This window comes from Podarcis gaigeae (genome assembly GCF_964106915.1).
Source record: "Podarcis gaigeae genome assembly, chromosome: 2".
In the NCBI taxonomy this organism is placed as follows: domain Eukaryota; kingdom Metazoa; phylum Chordata; class Lepidosauria; order Squamata; family Lacertidae; genus Podarcis; species Podarcis gaigeae.
Genome location: NC_139679.1, coordinates 67,390,684 through 67,417,046, shown reverse-complemented (window position 1 = coordinate 67,417,046; position 26,363 = coordinate 67,390,684). Strand labels below are relative to the sequence as shown.

At 41.7% G+C, this 26,363-nt stretch overlaps 1 protein-coding gene across 4 annotated transcripts in view; it reads right to left on the bottom strand.

Annotated features, from left to right (window-relative positions):
• Positions 1-26,363, bottom strand: part of CYFIP2 (cytoplasmic FMR1 interacting protein 2) — a 63,896-nt gene that overhangs the window by 18,227 nt on the left and 19,306 nt on the right. For 3 of the 4 annotated variants that reach the window (XM_083726205.1, XM_083726208.1, XM_083726206.1), the window contains exons 10-24: positions 23,075-23,166; positions 17,625-17,742; positions 16,709-16,828; positions 16,354-16,479; positions 15,696-15,862; positions 14,722-14,869; positions 13,049-13,202; positions 12,448-12,604; positions 11,299-11,395; positions 11,112-11,188; positions 10,419-10,527; positions 9,403-9,522; positions 7,705-7,904; positions 6,499-6,586; positions 366-509 (exon numbers count right to left, since the gene is read on the bottom strand). In XM_083726205.1, the coding sequence (XP_083582331.1) occupies positions 366-509; positions 6,499-6,586; positions 7,705-7,904; positions 9,403-9,522; positions 10,419-10,527; positions 11,112-11,188; positions 11,299-11,395; positions 12,448-12,604; positions 13,049-13,202; positions 14,722-14,869; positions 15,696-15,862; positions 16,354-16,479; positions 16,709-16,828; positions 17,625-17,742; positions 23,075-23,166 (1,917 nt within the window). The remainder of the gene's footprint in view (positions 1-365; positions 510-6,498; positions 6,587-7,704; positions 7,905-9,402; positions 9,523-10,418; positions 10,528-11,111; positions 11,189-11,298; positions 11,396-12,447; positions 12,605-13,048; positions 13,203-14,721; positions 14,870-15,695; positions 15,863-16,353; positions 16,480-16,708; positions 16,829-17,624; positions 17,743-23,074; positions 23,167-26,363) is intronic. The other variant, XM_083726207.1, reaches the window with a different exon arrangement.

The window sequence follows — 26,363 nt, the reverse complement described above, 5'->3', positions numbered from 1 at the left end:
CGGAGAGTTGCGTGCATGCCAAAGCCTGCGCGTGCTGAGCTCAGGTTTCACGGACCTCTCAGCAAGCAGCGGGAGCCAGTGCTGGGCTCCCACGGCTTGCAGAGAGCTGCCTGTTTGGGGGCTGGGGTCGGGGGAAGCTCGGGCCTCCCTTGCCCCAGCCCCGCGCCTGGGTGAAAATAATTTTTTCCCCTTTATTCCCCCCCCCAAAAAAAAACTAGGTGCACCTTATGGGACGGTGCGTCCTATAGCGCAAAAAATACAGTATATTCTAAAATAATATACATTTTATTTTTAAAATGTATTGTTCAATATACAGAGTTGTTTTGACTTCCTGGCCTGAACCTCATCCACAACTGCACCATTACCAGGCTCTTGACGATCTTCAGCAATTCTTCCATCACCACAGCAATCCCTTGGTACCCAAGGAGCCGGCAGATTGTCTTGAAATGAGGAGGACCCACAAAGTTCCGGTAGGAGCTATAGATGTGGCTGTAGGCGATGTTGAGCGGCTGTGGGGGTGGGCAAAAACAAAAACATTACTGGATCTTCAAAATATATTGAACAGCTATACAAATAGTTTGAAGCTTGCAGATCACTAAGTAAACATCTTCCTATTTTGCTAATAATATAACAGAATCTAGTGGCAGGCTGACAGAGAATTTTGAATTCTCTGCACAAAACTCTGGAATCTCTGTCCAAAAGCAAATGTGCCTTTCATGCAGTGTTCTTTTCCTTGTTGTTATCTGTGAAACAACAAATGTTTATTCGGCTTTACGCCCATCATGAAACACAACACAACAAAACAAATCAAATAAAACAGCGGACTCGTACAAACCACAAGTAGTATAACACAGTTCACAACTCACAAGGACGGATATTAGCCATTCATTAAAAAGTTTAAGATTAAGATTAAAAAATTTTGGCACTACACTAAAATCAATATCTGATGTCATTATAGAAAATTCTTATAACTATCAATAATCTGCTAACATTCCGTTCCGTCTCTTGTACGAGAGGACGGCTGTTAGGAATTTAGCAACCTGTAGGGTAATATAAGAATCCACATCTTGAAGAACCCAGGCAAGCTGTAGGTCTACTGGTTTGTCAGCCATAGGCTGGATTATGGGGTTTAGTATACTAGCACGGGCTGAACTGTACAAATGGCAGATAAACATAACATGATGTAGAGATTCAGATGTTTTCATTTCACAAGCACTCATTAAAGGGACTGATATTATCTGTGTTTCTTTGCCAACTCTGGACACATTTTTCTTAGGCTGCACTCCTGTACACACTTTCCAAGAAGTGAGGTCCACTGAACTCAACATGTCTAACTTCTGAGGAGACATGCATTGTTCAATCTCCATTTATAAGGAAAGTTATATGAACAAACTGTGATTGCAACACCATTACTACAATAAGACACTGAATGTTCACTTCTGTTTACCATGTCCAACAAGTACCCTTTGGCCTTCTGTTGGCTTTCCTTGTATTATTCTAACATCATGATTACAGCCTCCTATGAATCATTAGCTTGTGCATCAATAAGGTACTATATTTTGATATCAATGAGATAATGCAATTAATGTAGATACTGGAGTAAATATAATTAACATGATTGGCTGATGCCAAGCGACGGTAAATTGCGTCAGGACATATAAACAGAGGACTCTTTGCTTTGTATGTTACTTCATTTCATTAAGCAATTTATGGAAGATTGGAACACCAGGTGTGTAGTCCAGTTAATGGGAGTGTCCAAGTGAAATCTGAATAAGCAATAGTGAGAAGTGCTTTGCTATAGTCCTGTTTCCCAAGACTTTCATCATAGCCTTGTTCAGACAAGTTCAGTCAATATGCAGAGTGAGTGAGGAGCAGGATTGTGTGAGTTGACCCTTCACCTCAACATGTTGATCAGAGCTCCTGATCACAGCCTATGCACAACTTTCTAGTGACGAGGTGAAGGTAAAACAATATATTTATAAAAATTTAAAAATAGTTCAAGAAATGCACATAAGGATCACTTTACGTGGGACAGTGATGTTAAAACAAGTAAATTCTTTAAAAATGTGTAAAAATAATTACAAAGATGAGCACAAGAAGTGTAGTTAAATTTCTCCCTGTATTAAGTAGCAAAACAGTTGCAGCTATTACAAATACGACAGCATGTGGATGCTAAACAGCTGATGAATATTCAAAAGTGGATTTACACACTGAAAAAGGAAGACTGCAGCTACTGAACAGGAAGGGATATAGCAGCAGTGAATCAACATGTTCTTCTGTGTGGGAGTTTTAGCAGCTCTTTGTCCCTGCCTGAATTCATATGTAGCAATAAGCAATCGAACAGAAAGGAATTAATTCAGTTGCTAATGGATACTTGTGCTTACTTCATATTCCTGGAAAATAAATATGATGCCATTTTTACAAAAGGACCCCAGAAGTACTTGCAGTTCTGAATTTTCAGAAATTGTTTAAAACATGGAAGGCATTATGTAGCGCTGTTTTTGAGGCTGGAATCCTAAGCACACATTCCTAATAATAAGCTCACTAAACACAGTGAGACCTGCTTCTGAGTAAACATGCATAGGATTGTACTGTAAGATTGGTTAATAAAAAATAACTACTGCTGATCACAGAGCTTCAATTCTAGTTGTGGATATTTTTGGATACAGTATTTTTGGTGTGGATTAAAGAGAGAGGGGCACAGAGAGTGTTTAAAGAGTGCTCCCCACTTTACCTGATTTCACCTATGCGCACGGGGGGCCAGAATGTTACCCCCACATAAGTGGGGAGTCATCTGTATAGAAGTATCTTATATATATTTGAATCCCTACTCTGTTTCACAATCACACTGGAGACACTTGACATCAGCTCCACACCTTATAGCAAAGGCAGAGTGCAATTTCCTGTATTGCTACCAGGACAGACAGAGTCCTTAAATTAGGAAACAACAGAGAATACCATCCATTCTTCTTGCATTAGGCAACTAGAGACTCCTTAAATCAGAATTACTAATGTTATGCTACCAGTATCTTTTGGGTGAACAAACTCATGAAAACAATAGTCATGTGCTATATTTGTACATATTATTTCCTGTTTTGATGGAAAGTAATACATTCCATTTATTTAACCTACAATAGTTCTGCTGCAAAAGGTGCTATAAAGGTGAATTTACGTGGGTGGCTGGGTGGCTATTTTCTCTTGACAGTCATCTCTGACAGTTTCCTATTGCCCCGCTTATAAAATAATAAAAAGGAACCTGAGCCATCCAAACATTACTACGGTATTTTAATTTCAAGTACAGTGACAAACAATAATCCACAGAAAAAAAGGACTCATTTTTTAAAAAGCATGTCAGTTTGCTCAACAATGCTTTAGAGAACCTAGCATGAAAAATACCTAGTTCTTTCCTAGTTTACTTTATATTTTCCTGTGGATACATTTGAACATAGGAAGTCCCTAAGACTACAGCATGCAATTCTGAACCTGATCCCAGTCATCTCTCTCTTCCTTTCCACTTATATAAATGATAGAATTGTACAGTTGGGACCTGGGGAGTCTAGTCCAACCCCTGCAATGCAGGAATCTCAACTAAGGCATATATGGTTTGCTTAAAAACCTGAAGGAGGCCGTTCCACTCTTGAACAGCTCTTATTGTCAGAAAGTTCTTTCTGAGTTTAATCAGAATCTCCTTTCTTGTAATTTAGCACCCAAAACAGGGGAATACAAGCTGGCTCAATCTTCCATGTGACAGCCCTTTAGATGTTTGAAGATGGTATCGTATTTTCTCTCAGACTCTTCTTTTCCAGGCTAAACATACCCAATTCCTTCAACTGTTTCCCACAAGGTTTGGTTTCCACACCCTTGGTCATCTTGGTTGCCCTGCTCTGCACATGTTCCAGCTTGTCCTTCTTAGATTGTAATGCCCGGAACCGGATACATTACTCTTGGTGTATTGATTTTCACATGGCAAGAGTGTTCATCAACTGTAAACACTGAACTTTAAAATGACTAAAACAACAGCAAAAAGATTGACCTGCAATTCATCTAAACAGCTGTTGGTTGATTTGCTGCCGTTACTTATGTTTTACTGCAGCTTGTAATGTTCAAGTAAGTCCATCACTCCAGACTGTCAAGTGTATTTATGGAGGAGACATGTAGGCATTTCTCTACTGACAGGTGAAAAACAGGAACTAAATCTCAAGAAAATAGCTGTGCTTGACAGCCCCTCTCATCAATCTGCTTTGGTGGGTAAATTTTACTCTTCGATATACTAGAGCCATAACTAATGAAAACCTGGCCATATTACTTCTCTGGAGTCAGCACTGCATCCTAGACCCATCACCTGGGGTCCACTGGGCATGTGGACCCCAGGAGAGCTGCCATGGAAATGTGGTCCTCAGTGTTAAAAATGGTTTCTCCACCTGTCTTACACAATGAAGGGCTGCTTAGAATGAATAAATAAATAATGAAAATACAGTGGTACCTCTGGTTATGTACTTAAGTCGTTCCAGAGGTCCGTTCTTAATCTGAAACTGTTCTTAATCTGAAGCACCACTTTAGCTAATGGGGCCTCCTGCTGCTGCCGCACCGCCGCCACGAGATTTCTGTTCTCATCCTGAAGCAAAGTTCTTAACCCGAGGTACTATTTCTGGGTTAGCAGAGTCTGTAACCTGAAGCGTATGTAACCCGAGGTACCACTGTATACCAAGCAAATGAAGTGCTATCTTTACATGAATTAGGTAAAATGGATCAGCTTCTGTTGGTGGTGGAGTAGGAAAAGCGTTTGGCCTACACAAAATTCTTCATTCTACAGAATGGGAACTTAGTGGAGGAACAATCTATCCGCTGTGGCCCCCATGTGGAGGCAGCTACATATTGCAGCCAAGATGGTAGCATCTCCATACTGCAGGTTTAATATGTGTAGGTGCTTCCACAGCAGTCCCAGCCAGTCTTTCTTTCTGTGACGTGATGCAAGTGCATGGAAATTATGCATGGATAATTCTAGAACTCCTAGGCATCCAACGAAGGTGCCAGCAGACTCTTCTTAAGCTTATTGTGTGAAGAATCTCAATGCTTGTGTGGAATAGCCTGAAGATCACTACTGAAGTACCATGGAGACCTTCCATTTGATGCAGAGGAACAATGTGTCATTTCATATTAGTCATTATTTTCAGATGGTTTCAACTGGTCTGTTGCTGGAGTAATGTGTAGATCAGATCTAAATCTTGGCTAACACAGACAATGACATTTCCTATCAATGTGACTTTGCCGTCTCTGCAAACAGATGGTACCATAGTGTTTTATTTTTTAAAATAAACTCATTTCAACCTTCTATAAAGCAAATATATGGAGTCATTAGCTCTGATTAAAACCCCGAGCCTAAAAATACAGATTGTGATGATCCAAAGAAGTGATCAGCGCACACCAGGGGCTTGTTGGGGGGCTTGTTGTAAATGCCTTCTTCAATTCCCACTGCAAAGATACCAGCACTGTCTACTTTAGAAAGAAGTTTCTGTCTTCAGCAGTTGGAACTGCTATGGTAACAGCAATGAGCAAATTTCCTGCTATGTCCGCATCCTTCTCTCTCTGTGTGTACACCTTTGGATTATGGCCATTAACTCAATTATTTTAGTGAAAAACATGCTTACCACGTTTGCCTCAGTCCAAAGCTCTACAGATGCTCTGATTAAAGAATGAGCTCCAGAATTTGCATTGATTGACTTCTTCATTCATTGTAGTGTTGGGGAAGGCTTTGCATGTGGCCTAACACTGCTTGCTATGTACATTGCAACATTTTTAGCCATGAAACGAACCTCAGGTTGGAACAGAAAAATGTACAGGAGTCAAGAATCTGATCCTGCATTGTGACTGTCATTTGAGGGAAATTCTTAAACAACAGTTCTCCAGGTCTGATGTCATGGGAAACCATGGTTTTAAAAACCTGCAAATGCAGGGTGCTTGAGAACAGAGCAGAAGTGGGGTGATGAGAAGGAAGCCATAATTTATTGGACTGGGATCATTATGCTTGAACCAGGCCCATGTGTAAAGGGTAATGGATAGACTTCTCCAAAGCTTATTTTTCTTAAGGAAAAGCCAATAATAAGGAGAAAAGGAAGTTGAGACAACAGGTGGGGTGATGGATATTGCAATATTTGTCCAATGATAAAGGGACATTATGGGAGGGTTAGTAACATTAACATTTAAGCAAGGCAATGCGGTCATGGAGCACTGATGCAGACAGTTTGTGCAATGATGTGAGGACTGCACCAGCCCCCTGCAGTATTTCCTGGCACAAATCACATGGAAACTGGCCAAATGGACATCATTTGTGAAAAATGTCTCACTGACCCTTAGATACACTAATGTTACAGAAAGCCGCAATGCAGTTGCTATGCTCTGACATCAACTGAATTAAGGTGCGTCTTTCATTAAATCATTCATTTAAATGAAACTCCTTCCAAACTGGACTTTGAATACCCAATATGTTTCTTGACTCACCTTAGATCCATAAAGATAGTATGGCTGGACGTTGGCTGGTTTATCTCTCTGGGGTTCTTGGGTAAATGGAATTGCTGTCCGTACAAATCTGGTATTTGTGAAAAAATGGAAGAAAATGGCGTCCAAAGCTTGTTTTAGAGAAGATGTGTATTGCACCATGGTTCCCTCCTTACATTATTGCTTTATGCACCAAGTTAACTAATTATTTTCCTACATGAACTGGCAGTTTTACTAATATTTTCAGTTAGATACAATATTTTCCATTTTTTATTGTATTCACCTACCAAGTACGGTGAAAAAAACCCTTTTATTTTACTTGTGAAATGAACATTTCTAACTGTTAATACCAATCACTAGAATTTCAGTGTTATTGAAAATATATTTTATCATAAATGCTTCTTCAAAGAACTATATCAGACAATGCTACATATTTGTATCTGCAGTTTAGTCAATAAGCTCATTATAATGTAATATAATGGAGCTCCGTGTCTATTATAAATTCTGTGGGCTGTATCCAATGGTGTAGAAGGCAGAGCTCAGTCAAGCAACCTTTCTCTTCCTCTCCTCCCTCCTCCAGCCTCTGAAAACCCTCTTGGGCGATGCGAAAAAGGGCTGCAATATGAGGGAGGAATTATCCAATATCAAGTGGAAGGATTTTGGTTCAGTAGGACCCCTGCAGGGACTGCAGGGGGAAGAGAGAGATCAGCTGTATGCTTTTTGTTCGCACAACTTTGGATACAACCCCATCACATTTGTACACAAATATTTACAGTATCCTCTAAGATTCCCACATTAACCAGCTTTATGTGACCCTTCCCCTTCCATCCAACCCTGACAGCTTAATGAGATGTCATTTTTCTGATCTAAAAATAACTATGCCGAAACCCTGACCAACTCAAGAGCAATGCCTATAATTGTTTTAAGTTTCAATACTCTATTGTGAAATTGATTATGTGTAATCTACCTTGGTTTGGGTCAAGAAGCATGAAGAGTATGAGTCTTGAAATGCATCCATAACCTATAACTAGCCTTCGAACCGCACCTCACTTTGAATGACAGAACTGTAGAGTTGGAAGGGACGACATGAGTCTAGTCCAGCCCCCTGCAATGCAGGAAACTTTTGCCCAATGTGGGGCTTGAACCCACGACCCCGAGGTTAAGAGTCTCACGCTCTACCAACTGAACTATTTGACATTTTCTTCTTACCTGTTAGTAGACCCATTGTAGCAATAATTAGGTAAAAAGTCAAAGTTCAGCTCCCAGAAGACATGCAGGGTGATGCGGCCATAAGGAGCCGAGACATTGTGATTGGCCTCTCGGAACATGGCATCGAAACTGTCCAGGGTCATGTGCTTGCACAGCAGTCTGTGCGTCAGACGGTTTATCTCCAAAAGCCACTCAAGCTCCTGCACCCAAAGAAAGGAATGGGCACTTTTCTAACAGGTTGTGGACTGAAAACACCATACGTCTGATCTGAACCGATGCCAGGGAAGAATTATAAAGACAACACAATATTCTTAACATTTATATTTATATCGCTTACTTACATCAGCTGACTAACCCTTACAAATCTTATTATTGTACCCATACTGCAAACTGTAGAAGAAAGGGGAGACACAGGCTGAGACACAGTGACCTCCTAAGTCCACTGACTGGATTCATGGCAGAGACAAGACTTAAGGGGTTCAGGCTGAATTTTCACAAGGCAATCTCTTAGCCATTGTATCACACTTGGCAATTGCTTAGTGACCCAACTATTTGAAAATCCTCATACTCCAGTGCACGGTTATTTATGCCTCTACTTTGCCAAGAAGAGAACTAATAAATTTTATCTATTGTATTTTTCTGCCTATAAGACGCCCCCATGTATAAGACTCCTCCCTATTTTGGGGGACTCAATTTTAAGAAAATGAGGGGAGATAGCCCAAAGTTGTTGAGCTTCTCCCCCCATGCAGCTGCAGGCAGCAAAAATCCCCTAGATTGTTTCCCATGTGCAGCGGCATCAGGGGAAGTTGTGCTCCCACCTGCCAGCTGGTTGGCGGGAGAGAAACGTCTCCTGATGCCGCTGCACGCGGGAAACAATCTAGGGAGTGTTTCCCGTGCACAGGGGCACTGGGGGAAGCTGCGCTCCCACCAACTAGCTGGCTGGCAGCACACAGCTACTCCTGCCTGCACAGCTGCGGCCAGGAAACACTTCCTAGATGCTCACTGCGGCATCAGAGGAAGTTGTGCTCCTGCCAACCGGCTGGCTGGCGGGCATGCCGCTCCCCCCCATGCCACTGTCCGTGTATTGGATGACCCCAGTTTTTTGACACAATTTTTGAGTCAGAAAACATAATCTAATACAAAGAAAAATACGGTACGTTATGCTGAATGCCCAAGGTGTGGAGGCTATCAGCAACCACTGGAGGATGTTGACAGTTTTTCCCCCATCTGGAGATAAGTCCAGTGAATGTAGACAGTCTCCTACGGCACCATTCTCAAAAGATGCATATAGGATTGACAACTTCCCTGATTCCTGACTGTAACATATCCATGAGCAAGACCTGAATCTGCATACTGTGAGCACGTTAGTAATAAGAGAATAGACTCCACTGGGGATTATAAATGTACTAGAGATGCAATATTTGTGCAGTGGGAAGCAGGTCTTTCCAATCTGCTTCCTCTCCTTAATCCGGACCTGAGAGGGTCTTGGGAAAGATCATATGGTGCCCAGAGGCATTCTGACTATGAGAAATAATGTATCTGGATCTTCTCTCCACAGTACAGCTGTTCTATGTAAAAATTTACAAAAACAAAGAAAGGAAAAAATGTGTTGCGGTTACTACTGTTGTTATTTAGGAACACCCCACTCTAGCCTGCATCATGTCATCCAGCCTTAGTAGAGCCACTGGGAAAACTTACCACAATGGATGTCAGATCCTCACTTTCAAAGCGACTAATGGCCTGGTCTAGTGATTTGTACATTGCGGCTGAGATACGCTGAGTGATGAGTCTATTTAGGTCGATGGATCGGCCCAGCAGCTGTGGAAGTCACAAGACAGACAGCAAGTGAGAAGATGATTAAGAAGTGGTCCTTGATTCGGAATTACTATGCAGAGAGAAAGAACTAAATTCTACCCCAGATGTATGAGTTGGCCTATCTATACTAAAATGGGGGTAAGTATTTTGATCCATTCATTTCAGCTGTCAGGGAAAGCCCATGCTTGCAAAGGAATATGCACAAGGATCTGCTTTCTCCACTGTAGTAAAACTGAGGGTAAGGGAGTAATTTTATACATGAAGTGGAGCTTCAGTCGGTTAAAAAACCCCTGCTGGCTGGGGCATATGAGCGAGAAGGGCTGTAGCTCAGTATCTGCTTTGAATGCAGAAGGTTCAGTCCCACATCTCCAGACAGGGCTAAAAGAGAACCCTGTCTGGGAGGCTCCCAGTTAGTGAGCAAGACAATACTGAGTAAGATGGACCAATGGTCTGACTCAGTATAACGCAGATTCCTATGTTCCCCTTAAAACAATAAAAAGGAGAAAAAAGAACGCTTCCATATTTGAAAGTATGCCATGAGATGAATGGATGAGAAATGCCAACCATAACTGTCCATTCTACTAAAGCCCATTATTTCACTAGGGATGGAAACCATATTATGAGTACATTCACACAGTTACTTTTAAGGGCCAAAAAATGTTTGTATGTGTGTGATGCTTCTCACCATAGGTGAAGCAACTACAAGAGTACCTTTGGCTGGCTTGGGATCTGAGATGTGCTGTATGAAATTATTTAGGCTTTCATATTTACATCTCTGTGCATGGCAGAGATTGGCAACCCAAAGATGTCTGGAATGTAAGCCTGATGTACAACTCCTCCCCAGGTGGCAAGCCAATATAAAAGACCGAGAATCTTGTTGCAACTGATTTAAGTTGTACCTGGACATGTCTCTGTTTGAGCAACGTTTCATAGCGGTTGGATGGCGGGTAAGGTATAATCACTCCATAATTCTTACATTCAGCCCGGAATCGTTTATCCAATAATACACTGTAATTGGAAAGCAACTTGTCAATGCTTTTACTTGAATGGCTCATGAATGGTTCAGTTTATGTTATTAACAATATTTCACCTAAAAGTAGAGCTAGGCAATAGGTGGTGAACTTGATGCGCCCCAGAAGTCCAACAGAGTCAGGAGGTCTCCATTTGGCTACCCCTATGCTATACACATTCAGCAAGGGTATCTGAATAATCAGATTAATTGTGGGATTTAGTGCATGAAAAAATCCGTAAGAAGTTCTGTTTCCATGGTGCAAAATTTGGAACAGAGATTAGGCAACATATTTTGGATAAGTGACAATATTTAGTTGTTAAAAAGGTAGGTGCCAATAAAGAGTATGCAATACTAAGCAGTTCATGTTATTAACATGGACCATTTTCAACTCTGTGCTAACAATCTCCTCTCATTTCCCAGCAATGTATATTTGTTGTGATCTCACCACCTGCACAAGCCATAAGATCTTCAGATAAGGAAGCAGTCTGTCCTTTAAAGAAGTACATAGCAGCTGATACAACACAGTTAAAAGCTTGCCATGTTTTGACAATTGAACCAAAACCGAGCAGAAGTCTCCTACCTGCCAGCCATTGCTTTATAGTAAGCAAAGATCTGGTCTGCCAATTTGTAAACAAATTGATCAAAACACAAGTTGACCTGTCAGAAGAGTGAAAGAAACAGGCTTTAGGACCAATATGCATGACTGGACAATTGTTTATGAAGTTACTAGAACAATTAGGTAAGAAAAAAAAAGAAAATAAGCTCACTTCTGCTTCAATTTCATCATAGAGAAACTGCTTTTTAAACTTGGTCAAAGCATAATAAGCGCTGTCGTTGTAGAGGTCCAATGGATACAGCACATACCTGCAATGAAGGAAACAGGCTTAGGACATGCCAGCACAGTGTTTGGGTATGACAGTCACCTCTCTTTAAAGCAGAAGTTCTCTGCCTGCTCACTTAGCACTAAAGCCAAACTGGAGTGCGTGGAATCTTGCCCTCAAAAGTACTGTATTTGTATATGAGCAAGAAGAGAAAGGGCATGTGGGAAGCATGGGTAAGAGGTGACATGTCCAAGGGTGCAAGAAGTAGGAAGAATGGCAAATGGGAGCCAGTGACGGCGGACAAAGGAAGACCTGATAGCTATACTACCAAAAACTGTCCTTGGGAGGGCTATACTTCACTGGTACAGCATCTGCTTTGCATGCAGAAGGTATCAGGTTCAATTCCTGGCCTCCTGATATCGGAGAGCTATTGCAAGTCAGCATGCACAATACTGAGCTACATGGGCCAGTGGTTTGACTCTGAATATGGCAGCTTCCTGTCAGAGAGATCAGGACCTGCATTTCGGTGTGCCATGGACACTTTGTAAGCATGTGTTTAAAAACAAACCACCAAGCACACCCAGTGGAAACTTAGTTTCATGAATAAAATGTAATCAATATTTACAATTTAACAATGCATGCTATTAATCCTCTGACTTTTAAAAACAAATTTCTTCACACACACAAACTGAAACTGATGGAAGAGTTCGAACTACCTAAGTGAAACATACCCCCCCGCCATAAATCAATCTCACTTGTTTCACAAGTCCTAAAAAGACCAGAGCGATGAATGCTGATTTTATGCATCACCTGAGGATCCCCCCCCCCCAGTTAGACAAAACATTTGGCTTACCCTTTAAGACAGTCCTCATTGCCATCCCCCATTCTGATGGCAAAAGGAGACAATGTACCCCAAATGAAAGGCAAGTACAGAAGGCATAGTACCTGACTTTAGACACTAGGTCACTATTTCCTTTTACATGCTAGAAGGAATAACATGCTACAATAAAGAGAAATGCCTTCAGTTTGCCATCTCAAAGATATCCAACCCATTTATATCCACAGATGCATTCCACAACATCCTTGAGCTCTTACTCCATCATAGAAGGTTCTTTGGTTTCCAGGATGTGATCTGTTAGAATCCAAGGCATAGACATCTCAATAGGGAACTGAATCCGGCGGCCCATGGTCAACTCCAGAAAAAATTCCCGGAACCAAAGCTGGGATAGGTCACAGCACTGTTGGAGAGCCTCTACAAACACAAATAGTGGAGGAAGGTTTAATGCTTATGAAGGATGAACAGAAGGCTAGTCTACATCTGCTATTATTATAAATTATAATATATATCGGATATAAAAGCATATCCGAGTTAAGAAAAGAGTATGCACATGATATATGATTTTTATTTTAAGATATAAATATGCTTCATGACCATAAACTACTGTATTCAAGAAACCAGTTTAAACACACATGCATAGCAATTTCTGACAAAGTTCACATCCAGATCTAAAAGCACCTTAATATGAGCAACAGCAAAAGGGAGAGATTGCCCCAAATGCTACTATCCTTTGAAATGTTAACTCATATCAAACATGTATTCATATCAACAAAAATGCTGCCTGAGACGCTACTATCCTTGACGTATTACACACACCAAACATGCATTCATATCAAACCTGCGTCTGTTACTACCTACCACTAATGTTGAGAAGATGAGTGAAGAAGAAGGACTGTTTGTGGAACTCTTCAATGGCCAGAACTATTGGTCCATCCAGGCTGCTCCTGAGAGTCTTCTTTGAGCCACTTTTGTCTGCAATGAGCGATTCCAGCATGGTTCTCACCATATAAAGCTGCAAGAGGAGAGCAATTATTCTTATTATGCAGGCAACCCCCCATTTACGTGTGTTCAATATGTACCTGACTGCGCATACAGTCACAATAAAATTTACTTCCAAGTAAATTGCGCCAAACCCAAAAGTGAATTTTAAAATGGCAAAAACGGCCCTAGAAAGGTCAGAAGAGGCATGGAAACAGCACCTAGCAATCCCAAGAGCCTTTGCAAGTGCAATCCCAAGAGCCCTTGCACCAACCACTGAGGCCTATGGAGGGTTGGGGTTTGAGCAAAGTTTGGAGAGAGCAACTGAGGTGGATGTGGGTGGCTGGTAAGTGCTGCTGGATTTTTTAAGGGGTTTTCAAGAATGTTTGTAGTTTTTTCCAATTAATTTTCAAATATATGCACTTTCACTGATGCATACAGTGCCTTGGAATTTAACCCCTGCATAAATGAGAGGTTGCCTGTAGTCTGCATCATCTCCTACAGCTAACGACTGCTCAAGTGTGAGTTTATCTGTACTTTTTCTTAAAATCCTATAAACAAAATTCCAGCTCAAAAGCTTGTGGGCAATTTATATTTCCCATGCCACTTAATTGCTTTGCTCAACCTGGAACACTGTAGTACAGCTCCCATCAGCCCCAGACAGTGTGGCCAATGGTCAGGGATGATGGGAACAGGAATCCAAAACATCTGGAGGACACCAGGTTGGGGAAGCGAAGTAAGAATGAAGATCTGATTTCATCCTGGACTACTGTGTCTAGGGTGATTGGGGGTGGGCAGCAAGGATGTGCCCTCTTCTGCCTCTGCATGGCACAATTGCCAGGCTAGAAGCAGGAAGATCTGTAAGTGTGCCACCATGTTGATCCTTAGCACTGGGTTGCTGATAATAACTATGCAGAAGCAGACACCAATAAAATCGCAATAAAATTTACTTCCAAGTAAATAGCTCCAAACCAATGAATATGAAAGGTCCTGTGTGTTATGTGTTGATTGGAATATATCTTGTCCCTCAGAGAACTACTGTGGAGTGGGAGGGGAATGAAAACACCATTTCCAGCCTTCATGATGTATACGTAATACTCCAGCATTTCTGACAGTGCCAATCACCTATCAGGTGAGAGGATCTAACCAGACTTCCAGAGTACCCAAGATGTGACCTACACCACCTGAGCTAATAGTTTTGATATCTGTTTGTCAGGAGGATCAAGGCTCCTTGAAAAGGAAAAGTGCACAAGCAGGCTGATGTTACTGGAGAGGCTCCTCCTTTTATTACCAATGTGTTTAAGGCTGAACTGCAAGCCAACTGCACGTTTAGAACAGCAAACAATGTTACGAACTGCAACATTCTACTTGCGCAGGACAGTGCGATTCACAGAACGTAATTCACACATTACATAATTATACATGATTATACACAATTAAGACAGCGTGACTGGTGTTAAAGAGAAACTTTGAAACAAAAGCATTCTAAATGTTTAGTTTACAGACACATCTTCGAGTCCCAAACTGCTCTCAGCAGAGAAGGAGGTACATACCTGTGTGCTAGAAGGCCCTACAGCTCGGCGTGGGACCTTGATATCAAAACCACCTTTGGGATCCTTCTCGCCTCTCAGACAGGGGTCATTTGGAGGCTCACGCCCTCCCTCCCAATCACAGATTGTCTTTCTAATTGCCTGGAGGACACTAGGAAGATGAAAAGAATTTGATTCAACTCTCCACTGAATAGGGTCTGGTAAATTACTGTTTCTTCAGACTGGCCTACCTCACAGGATTGGTGCAGAGATACAATTAATACAGGAGCAGTGCGGGTCTTTTTAAAAGCCTTGGGGCCACAGTGCCTCATGGGCAACCTTATAGGGCCAGTGGTACTGTGGCCAGAGGCCAAAATGGGCGACACAGCTTATGTGATCCTTACCTTCCAGCCACAGATAAGTTTTATACATAAACAGAAGAACCCTATGCATGTGGCCCTTTGGAGTTTATTAATAAAGCAGTTTATTAAAATACATGGGAATGTTGGTGTTGTCTGTTTATCCAATCATCATCATCATCATCATCATCATCATCATCATCATCCTGCTATGGTTTCACACAAGCCCTTGGACAATAATGCAATTGTTGGGGGATTGTGAACCTTTGTCTTTATTGCTTAGGAACATCCTGAGATTATGGATGCAGGTTTTAACCATGTCAATAGCTGCTATTGTTCTTTTCTTTCAACACAGCTCTTGAGTATTATGTAGAAACAAAGGTACATTTAAGAGTAGAACTAAATTATGATTGACATGGAGTTGCCACCAAACCCAAGTCAAATTTTCCCTCCCTCCCTCCCTAATGTTCAGAGATGCTAACTCCTGCTGTGACCTCATTCAGTTGTGTGTTGCTCCACCCCTATCAGAAGGAGCCAATGATATCAGAGGGGAAAGGCTTTATGTGATAATGCCACAAAATGGATTAACTCTGGAGGAACCACATTCAGGGCTGCTTGTATTGGAAAGGCCGGCCTCACCTGATTAGGACATTCTTCTTCTTCCTGACAGCTTGCCTTAGTGGCTCTCTCAGTGTCACCTGAGCAAAATCCTGCAGAGCTGCATATATTGTGTTCCTGATGGCTTGGTTGAAAACACTCTCCATGCGACCCATGAGCACCTGCAGACCTTTTATCATAGCAATCACCTGAGTAATTAAAGATAAAAAAGGATCCTTTATTTTCAATGCCCTCGTGCGGTAAAGGGAAACATGCCAAGTCAATTTCCCCCCACTAATGTTTGGATTGCTGAATCGGAGCAAATGGGAATCTGTAGAAAACCCAAATTGCCATTTGCTCTGATTCAGCTTTAAAGAGCAGGTTTTCATAGGGAAAGCTCTGGAGAAAGAAAAAGAAAAAAAATGCTCTGACATGGAGCTTTAAAGTATGGGCATGTGCCTGGAAAGAGCATGGAGAAAACTAAGTATGGAAAAACCCTAACACTGGTAGTGTTCAGTGGGACTGGTGTTGTTTTACCATGTATACAAGCCCTTACAGATAAAAAACATAGCAGAAACAACTTGGCCAAAGGAGAAAATGTTTAACCCCAAGTATATTGAACCCCACATGCTAGCATTCCAACCACCCTTTTCCAAGACATTTGCCACTTTGAACATATTGAGACAATGCAGCCACCCACCTCCACAAACGCAAACTTCTCCTCACTGGTGTAATTGTACCGTGTGGCTCTTTCGTACTCCTCAGCAGTGCCTGGGCAATCTTTGTTACAAAACTTATCAGTAGGATGGACCAGCTTCCAAGAATACTGAATAGAGAAAACAAAAGCAGATATTGTTCAAACACTGCTTGTCATTTGAGAAAAATCTTAGTGAAACCATTTCATGATCTCACTCTGTACTCTCCACTGTATGCAAAATCCTTGCTTTATTTACGTTAAGTTTTGTGGTGTGGTAATCGATGGCCACGACTCAGGCTGAATAAGAATTAAACACATCTGACACCCTGAGTATTGTACGTCTATAGCCACTACTTACCACTTCCATAACATGTGCACTCCACTTGGACAGAAGCTGCAGTCCCCGTAAAGCCAAGTCAAAAAGCTCCCTGTATTCCTCATCTGACTTCTGGCTGTCCAATCCTGAGCCAGTCACAACCTGGAGAACATCAGATAAGTACCTCTGTCTGAGGGACACATGCCTATGGTAGCTTAACAACTGTATCTTATCCGATGCCACTATCATATCTTTTTTAAAAAGTACTACCCTCCCCCTTAACTGAGTTTCAGGTCTGAGCAAGAAAAAGTAAACAGTTGTACAAAAAACAGAATTGACAGCCCTGAAGATAAGGGAGCTGGTGCAGAAGAACTGAGACATGGTGCTAAGTGGAAAACGAAACAGGAATAAAGAGTCAAGAGATGGGAAACTGGAACCTCAGAAAGAGGCACATTACAGAGTCTAACAAGACAAGATGGTGGGTCTGGAGGATGAGTTTTGGCCATTCTGCATTTGTCTTTAGGTTGTAAAATGGTTGCTTTTGATTTGGGGGTCTTCTGCAACAGAAGAGCAAAAAGTTCAGAGAAAGGTTGAAAGTATGTGGCAGTGGGAAGTTTACAGGAAGAAGTACAGTGCACAGGAAGGTTAAAAGCATGGCACAAAAAGTTTAGCCTAGGGATCTGGCAAGTTAAAAAAACCAGAAACACAACCAGGATGCTACTCTCCTTCGGGTTGGCTAAAAGTGGGTAGGGGCAGTGAAAATACTGAATAAAGTAAACCCGAAAAACAGAGTACTTAGCCCCCACTCTTGAGGGGTGGTTTTATCTGCACTCTAACATTACAGATGAGATTTACCCACTAAGCATTTCTGAGCATTTCCCCAGGTCTGCATCCAACCCTTCCCCCTTTCATTCCACAAACTGCTCCTGGGCCTTTGTTCCCCTCCATGGAAGCTTACCTCACTGTTGCTGTAGCGAGCAAGTTCGGAGATGAAGCGGATATGGTCATCTCGGATCTGAACCATCTGCTCGCAGATATTGTACTGGGGACTGATGCTGCTCTGAGTGCATGTCCACCTGGGCAGAAAACCAACGCCTTTATGTGACTGGGTAACACTCAACACAGTGGAGCAACAGTTACTGCTTGAGACACTTTTGCTCCATCACTCTGTAAATATGTCAATTCTTTCGCTTGTTGCTTCACCCGGTCAACACATGGGAATGCGTGCTTGTCAATATCCCTCTGGATGATATATTACACAGCCAATTACTTACCAAGGGCAACACTGTGGCCTCATCTTTCATACCTTCATGAACCATCTATAATGCACTTATTTTGCAGTCATGGAGAAAATTGGACTGATGTAAGAGAAAAGGGAGACTGGTCTTCAGCATCTCTCTTATTGTGAATGTATGGCTGGAACCCAAAAGCAGCAGCTGGGAGGAAAAGTCTCCTCAATACTTTGTCTTATCTGAAGAATTTGAGCCACTTTTTAGGGCTAAGTCCTCACAAATCAATTTAAAAAGGCGTGAGAAACAAGGTACAAATAGTCACAGCAGAACCAGTATAGCGATTAATCCAAGAAGCTGCTCTGGTATCAATTAAAGGCAGCATGAAAAGGAAGACTTCAATGCCATGGTTGAAGGGACAAGATACAAGTTCATTGAAGGGGTGTCTATAGTTTTGGGGGCCATCACTGACAATGCCCTGTGCACGCCAACCTAGCTGATTTTAATGGTGCGCACTTGAGGAGGACCCCTGGGACAGATGTTAGCATACTGCGAGGATTGCAGGGGTGAAAGTGGTTCGTCCGATAACCTGGACCCAAGCCACTGAGGGCTTTAAAGGTTAAGACCAGCACTTTGTGTTGGGACAAAAAACCTACTGGTATTCAGAGCAACCGGAACAAAATTGTGCATTCATATTTTCTGGCCCCCACAAGAATCCAAGTGGCAGAAGTTTTCCACAGCTGTAGCTTCTGGACCATCTTCAGAGCAAGCTGCAGTAGTCCTCATGTGCTCAGAACAAAAACAGCAGCAGCAACAAAAAGTAACAAAAAAACCCATTCCACAAACTGAGTTGCAGGGTCTGTGTGTATTATGCCTATATTATACCTATCTGGCACAAATGAATCATCAGAGTAGCTCTCTGTAAATGAGAATTTGAATGAATTAATTCATTGATTCAGTTCAGACATCACACTAAACCATGGTTTATTCCTACCATGGTTTAGAACCCAAACCATGGTTTGAGTTTCCAAATATACAGGCAAATTAGCTAGTCTGCTCCCCCAATTTTTGTTCTGCACAAGCCTCTAGAGGTTTGTTAGTTTAGACATCACATCAAACCACTTTGATGTATGTTTTTAATTCTGGTTTACTGGCCAATTTCAAACTACAGCTTGTCAGTTGTCATCACACCAAAACAACAGTTAAACTTTTTGTATGATGTTTGAATTGAATCACTAACATTTCCTGTGATAAATGTGCATTGTTTACAGATTCAATAACTGGCCGTATAAATGCTTAAAATAAATAAATAGGTGCAACAAGTAAAAAATGACACTGTTTGCATACCACAGTAAGCCATTATGGATGACTTACCAAGAATGAAGAGTGTGCTAGTACAAACTGCACAATTACTCTGGTGCAAGAAGGAACAACAAGCAATGCAACTTAGTTTGTCATTATGCTTGAACCAGGATCATGGTTTGTTCCTCCCCCCAAAACAATATCAGCAAGCCTAGAACAAATATTGGATTTGTTATTGTGGTCTTTTCAGAAGAAACAAACGACAACCCCAGATTTGGACATAGCAAAAAGCCAAGTTTCATGGTCTGTTGCTCCTATTCACATAAGAGGAAGAACAAAGTGGGAGTGATTAGGGTGTGTGCACTAGAATGCTGCTAATTCATGATTAAGCCGCCAACCATAGCTTACCATGATGTGCAATTTGGTCGTTTGCCATGTTGTTCCACTATTCAAAATCTGCTAGGTGTTGTGGGGTTTTTTGGTCATTAGCTATTTAAAGATACAGATACTGTTTTTATCCTGTTTTTGGACTCTGAACTAGCTCTCTTCAGTGACATTTTGGTAGATGCATATATGTTAACTATGTTGACGGTAGATGACCATCTCTAATTATATCTTCAGATGTCACACAATCTCAGTATAAAAGCATATATATTGTTTTTATCCCATTTTTGGAATCTGAACTATCTCTCCTTGGTGACATTATGGTAGCTGCAGTTAAGTTAACTTTGCTCACAGTGGATGGTCATGTCTAATTATATCTTCAGATGTCTCATGATCCCAATACTTTGCTCTTACCCTTTCAGTGTCCTGCTTCCCCCAAAGGAATCGGCAGGTTAACAGGGATGGTCAGAATTATAAGGCCATACAAGAAAAACATAGTTAATTGCATCTTGGCACAATGGTGAAATGAATAAGGAGCAAGAAAAGTAAAGGACAGGGTATGAAAGCACAGGAAAACAATTCTGCAGCCCGTTAAAGTCCAAGATCTGTTCTCCCTGGAAGGAGAAAGTTGCAGGGGGCCATGCTGCTCTGACTGAAAACTGAATGAAAAAGGAATTGTTAGTAAGTGAGGACAGTTGGAAGAAATATTTTACATTTTTACTATTGGGGTGGAGTTGGGAGATATTTGAAATGGGACTAAAACATACAAATTGTTAAAACAGCTTCCACAAATGGAAAACCTTTCCATATACCGTGGAAATTAGTTCATGACAGTTAGGATCCAACAGACTGTGCAACAAGTTAGGACAGGCATAGGCAAACTCGGCCCTCCAGATGTTTTGGGACTACAAATCCCACCATCCCTAGCTAACAGGACCAGTGGTCAGGGATGATGGGAATTGTAGTCTCAAAACATCTAGAGGGCCGAGTTTGCCTATGCCTGAGTAAGGATGATCAGTGACAAACCACACATACATGCTGGTGAGGGAAACCACTGGTTAGATACTTTACACCCATGTCAAAATCCAGGGCAGTATTCAATGAAATAGTTTTGCATGCAGAAGAATTACTGCTGGCGCAACAGGACTTCCTCTTACTTTCCCCCCTTTGTGTGCCATCCCAAATCTGCTCTGGAGAGTTGGGGGAAACTTCAGAACAGTTTTAGTTGGCGCATGGGGGTAGAGCATTGGGAGAATGTTGTGCAGCTATTGTGCAAGCTGATGTCCTTGCTCTGACAGAACCTTAGCTTTAATGCTGTGCTGAATACAACCTTCAGAATGTTAAATAAATATGCACCCAAAGGACACTGCCATTTTCAAAAGCTTGATCTCTGTAAGGGTGATTACTTCCTATATACAATTGCTTCATGGACTTGCCTTGCTCTGAATCCAAGCAAAGAGCGCATGAAACAAGTTTCACATACTTGGCTTGTATTCACGGTCATTTTACGGAAGTCACAGAATGACAGCACCAGCTTGTGGAGTGTAAAAGAAATGGAAGTTGCTGTCCAATACATACCAGCTGAGAGATGCAGAGCAATATTTTAGCAAAGGTGGTGTTTTCGGCAAAGGTAATATAGAACAAGATCTTGCAACACATTTAACAGCAGTCTTTAGAACTCATGCATGTAAGTGGCCCTACGGATGGCTGCTTGAAACACAACTGCGTGGAGATTGCTGCATGTACCTCCATTTCAAGAGAACACCCATGCATCATCTTGCATGTGTGAATTGAGGTGGGAGATCACCAAATGAATATTCAGCAGTGTATCTATTTAAATTGATCCTTGCTAAGCAATGACTGACATGCTATCTAAGGCGGCAGAGCCATGTTGTATGCATACTTCGGTGTTCAGTGTCGACTTCCATGTCATCAATTCCCTTCAAAGAGATTGCAGCTTGAAACAGTAGGTTTCACCTTATATTTCTTTGAAAAACCCGTTTAAAATTCTGGCATTACAAGGTTGACCCCTACTATCTTCCCTGAGAAAAAAAGTAGTCTGTACCGGACAGATAGAGAAAGTGCAGTGTCCATGCTCTGGAGAATTTTAGATCCTATTGGAAAATGCGGATAAAAACTACCCAGAGCAGGCACACCACATTCACATCCACAGCACAACCATCCATAACTGCTGCATTCATAGTCACCAAGCATAAAAGCATACAAGAACAGGTGGCAGACAGGTAAGTACAGACACTGAACCTGGCATTCACAAATATATTCACAATACATGCAGTCACACATGCACACATTCTTGCAATCACATAAGCACGCTCCACATACACACACTGATGAGTATCAAACTTGCTCCAATTCTCATGAACATCTATCAGTCTGTAAAAGTACAAACACACCTGAATGCATTCAGATACTGGCATTCATACATTCATATCCTTTCTAAGCACAAACCACCAACATCTGATGCACACTCATACCTGCAGTCACCTACAGGTATCCTCAAGATATACCTATTCAGGCTCACAATTTATGAACAGCATGTACATAGATAAGCATAGACACAGATGTGTATGGCAGCTTTCCTCAACCTGATGCCTTCTAGATGGTCTGGACTATAAATCCCATAAGCACCAGCAAAATGGTCAGGGATAATGGGAATTGTAATTCAACATCTGGAGGGCATCAGGATGAGGAAGACTGACATAAGGTACTGGCACATCTGTCTAACTAGTGAGCATTCTGATGGTAATCCAGAAAGTCTTTGTAAGATTAGGTGTGGGGACATAGCTAGTAAGGATCCGATCAAAAGGTAGGGCAGGAATGAACGCAGAGGGCAATATGGGTCTTGCCTAGATTGTCTCACACCAGTGCTTCTGAGACTAGCTTGGGTGAGATCATGTGTCTGAAAGAGATGAAAGGAGGCAGCACTAGCTAGCAGGAAGCAGATAACTCTAGGCAAGTAGTCAGTGACAAAATCTGCAAGATGTGGGGGAACTATCAGGGCATACAGATGTCGCTCTAATAAGAGTCAGTTTATTGAGTCCAAAAACTGCTCCTTGGTTGTGCTGTTAAAGGGGCACAGCCTTGGCTCAGTCAAAATAGGGACAGAACAGAGAAAGATAAATAAAGTTCCAAAGCAAGAACTCTTTATGCTGGAACAGAGAATAGCTTGAACTATAACCAAACAATTTATTTCAATGGGTTTAGGTACACCTAATTCTGCACAAGATTGGGGTTTTCACCCAAGGTACAGCAAGGAAAGGATGAGGAATGATGAACCCACACACATCTGGCCTCAAAGAACTCACTACTACAGAGTCACACTCAGTAACACAATCACGTGGATACACACACTCACTTGCAGGCACCCATGCACAGACCTCACACACGAGAGCAGGAGAGTTGCAAGTGTCTGGCAACTTCCTCTCTTGACCAGGACACACCAAAGCCAAGAGACATTATGGCAGGCACTCACTTGGATTTGTTCTCCTCATAGTGAGCACTGGTCTTAATGTATCTGGCCAGCTCTATCTGCATATCGCCGAATAAAGGAACCACCTGCAGCTGCTGGAAGAAAAAACAAAAGATGGTTTAAATAAGGCAGAGAGGCTCCCTTGGGGCTGAGAGAGCAATACAAGAGATTGGGGGAGAAAGGGGTACTTAACCGCCAGAGATGAATAAAGTTCTGGAACAGTCTTCCCAATAACTTTTGGATCAGCGAAGAGCCTTATTGAGTAATGAATTGCATATATGAGTTGTTTCAATGACTCAAACCAGATTCACACAGTAAAATCACCATGATGTGACCCCTGACAGTCATTTTTGCATGGTGATCATTTCTTCTGAAGATGTCACCTACATGGTGAGATTTTACTATATCCTGGAGAGCATTCAGTACCCCAGTAAATATTTAGAACTCACTAAATGGAAGCATATGACAGCTGACAATGAATAAAACTACTCATCAAAAAATCAGTATGAAAATTCAGCCTTGAGATGCTTTGCCCAAACAGACACAGCAAAAAAACACATAGTACGGTAGCAGCAATGTTCTACAAGAGAAAGGGTATCACCATGCTTTGACCCTTTTAACAGGAAGTGTCTCTTTAACCCAATACTTTCTGTTGTTCTTCCTGTGATGGTAACAACTGTAGTCTGGGATACATTTCTTCCCTAATATTTTGTTTGCAATTTCTTCTCTCTTCTTCCAAAGCGGTAAAAAGCTCGGTTTATAGCTAACTGTATTAAAACATGGACAGTGGGTTTAAATTTCAAGAGTGATGGCTGTAGATTTTTGGTGCTTCTCCTTTCTGAAACACTGCATTAGAAATTGGTTTCTGTTTTATCCTTTGTCGGATACAGGAGTCACTCTGTCATTTACACGCCTGGCAGAAATATAGCACGCAAACCAGTAACAACATGCAGATCTCACCCATATGTGTGTGACAGGGAGCTCTGGAATTCATTTTGGAACCAGCCCACAGCTTCAAAGGATGGCAAGGTCAAAAAGCTTACAAGTACCTTAAATGAAAAAATTCACTCCCTTCACTACTCAGTGTCCTTGGCAGTGGACCCTGCTGGTGGGAGTGAGGCTATGTTGATAAACAGAAGCTACTATCACAAACAGATCAGGTTACATCGTTCAGCTGGTAAATGAAGAGTAATATTGTCACATCTGAAGAGCAACAGATGGCGTGCAGCCAAAGGGATGCAATTAAGCTAAAATGAACTGCAGTTCTTAAGTTACACTTCATAGTGGAACACAGTTTTCTTAATTAGCTAGCAACAGCAAGCAGAGGTCACAAGCTGGTGAATGTATCTGGCAGTGGTACAGGTCAAGTTGCTGCTAAAGGGTGGGGGCCCCCAGAGGTTTAAACTTTGACAATCCTAGTTTGCCTTCATCACAGGAATAGTGTGTGGCTATGAATAAATAGTACATTTCCAAAGCTCTTGCTGATAATCTGTGGGGTGAATTGGGATGGGATGGGGGTGGGTAAAATGGGAAGAGGAAAACCAAGTTATTTTGGAGCAGGCAGCGAAAACTGGATAGGTTTTCAAAGGCAACAATGGGGCCCAAAACACCTTTTTTAAATAAAACTTTTCTTTAACAGAAATTTACTTTTTCTGTCACAACTGGTGGTGTGCAGCAGCTGTAGTCAGCAGACAATTGGCCTGTCCAGTCCCCATCCCCCCAGTGCCTCAGTTGTAACAACACCACATCATGATGTAAGGTCATTCCGAAGGCATTGTTGGGAGGGAAAACGGTCTGCAAACTCCATCCCAAAGAATGAACAGCACAGATTTTCAAACAAGCTTTGGCTATTTGGAATCACTGTACTTCGTTCTAACATTGCTTAAAATGGCAAGACCCTTCATGCTACAGGTACTAGGAGTGAAATTCCTTTATGTTGAAATTTATTTTGGAAAAGTTAAGTTTTCCTTTGTTCCCTGTGCATCTCTGTTGTAGCCACTACAAGACTGGAAGAAACATGTTAACTTTGGAAACACATGGAAAACATAAATCATGACCGGCTGAGGTTCTTGGACACATTTTTGCCACATGTTTTCAGTCAAGTGACTCCCCTACACACATTCATTACCCTCACAATATAGATATCAGCCATGAGAACTCATTCTTCATACAACATATGAAGCAGATTTCAGAATTCCAAAACTTGGTTGACAAAGTTTACAAGTGGTGATTGGGTCCACTCATAGGATGCCAGTAACACAGGTAACAGTTAAATTGTGAACTTTTTAATATATGCTGTCTGCCAAATTTTGTTGCCATGTTTGAAAACATATTACACATGACAACACTGAGGAGAGAAAGAATCTCAACGAAACGTGGCATTCCAAGGAGCACCTCAACCTGCTACCTTGCTCTTCCTCATTGAGTCTGCCATTTTATTTCTCTCCACACTGGCAGAGCAAGTGGAACTTTGTCAAATGTCCACCCCAATAAGGCCATTCTAAAAGCAGTAAGGCACCACTGGCATTTTTCAAAAAACTGATATTGGTGTCTTGGTTACTGAAGAGGGCAGGGTTATCTGAAGAACTGTTCTTTGGCTCCTCTCTACAGTGTACTTGCCTTCTGCTTGCGACACATTCTATGATCTACATTGCATTGGTTGACATTGGTGCGAAGCCAGGGCTTGATGAGCACATTATCCAGCCAGCTGCCCCCTTCCAACTATTATGCACCTGTAGTTTTTGTTACACTTTTTTGAGCATGATATTTGCATGGTGTTAAAATACTCAACACATTTGGAAGGCTTCATTTGCAATTGTACAGTACTGACCCCAGCACCTCCCGCCTGCCTACCTATGTAGCTAAAATTCCAAGGCACTTAAATTCACCACTCATGGTAATGAAAGCATTGTTGATAACACAGAATACAGCATTTTCAACAGGGATGGAAATGGACTCTCACTATGGCAGCTCACAGCTTATATGTTGTGGGCACAATATCTGGGTATAAGTGGAGTCTACCTGTTGCATAACATAGGAACAGATTGCCCTACCCAATATAAAGTCCGTAGCCATGCTGTAAAAATCGAACGTGAGTACAATGACTCTGAAATGCTGCAAATATGGACAGTTAGCAGCACCACGACAATATTCCTCAAAGAAAAGTGATGGAAATGGGAAAGAGTGGCACACTAAGAAGCAGGTTGAGACTGCAACTTTAGCAAGTTTTATCCAATATCAAAAACATAGCATCAAACAAAAACTCAGCTGTTCAGCTTACTGTAATGTCAGA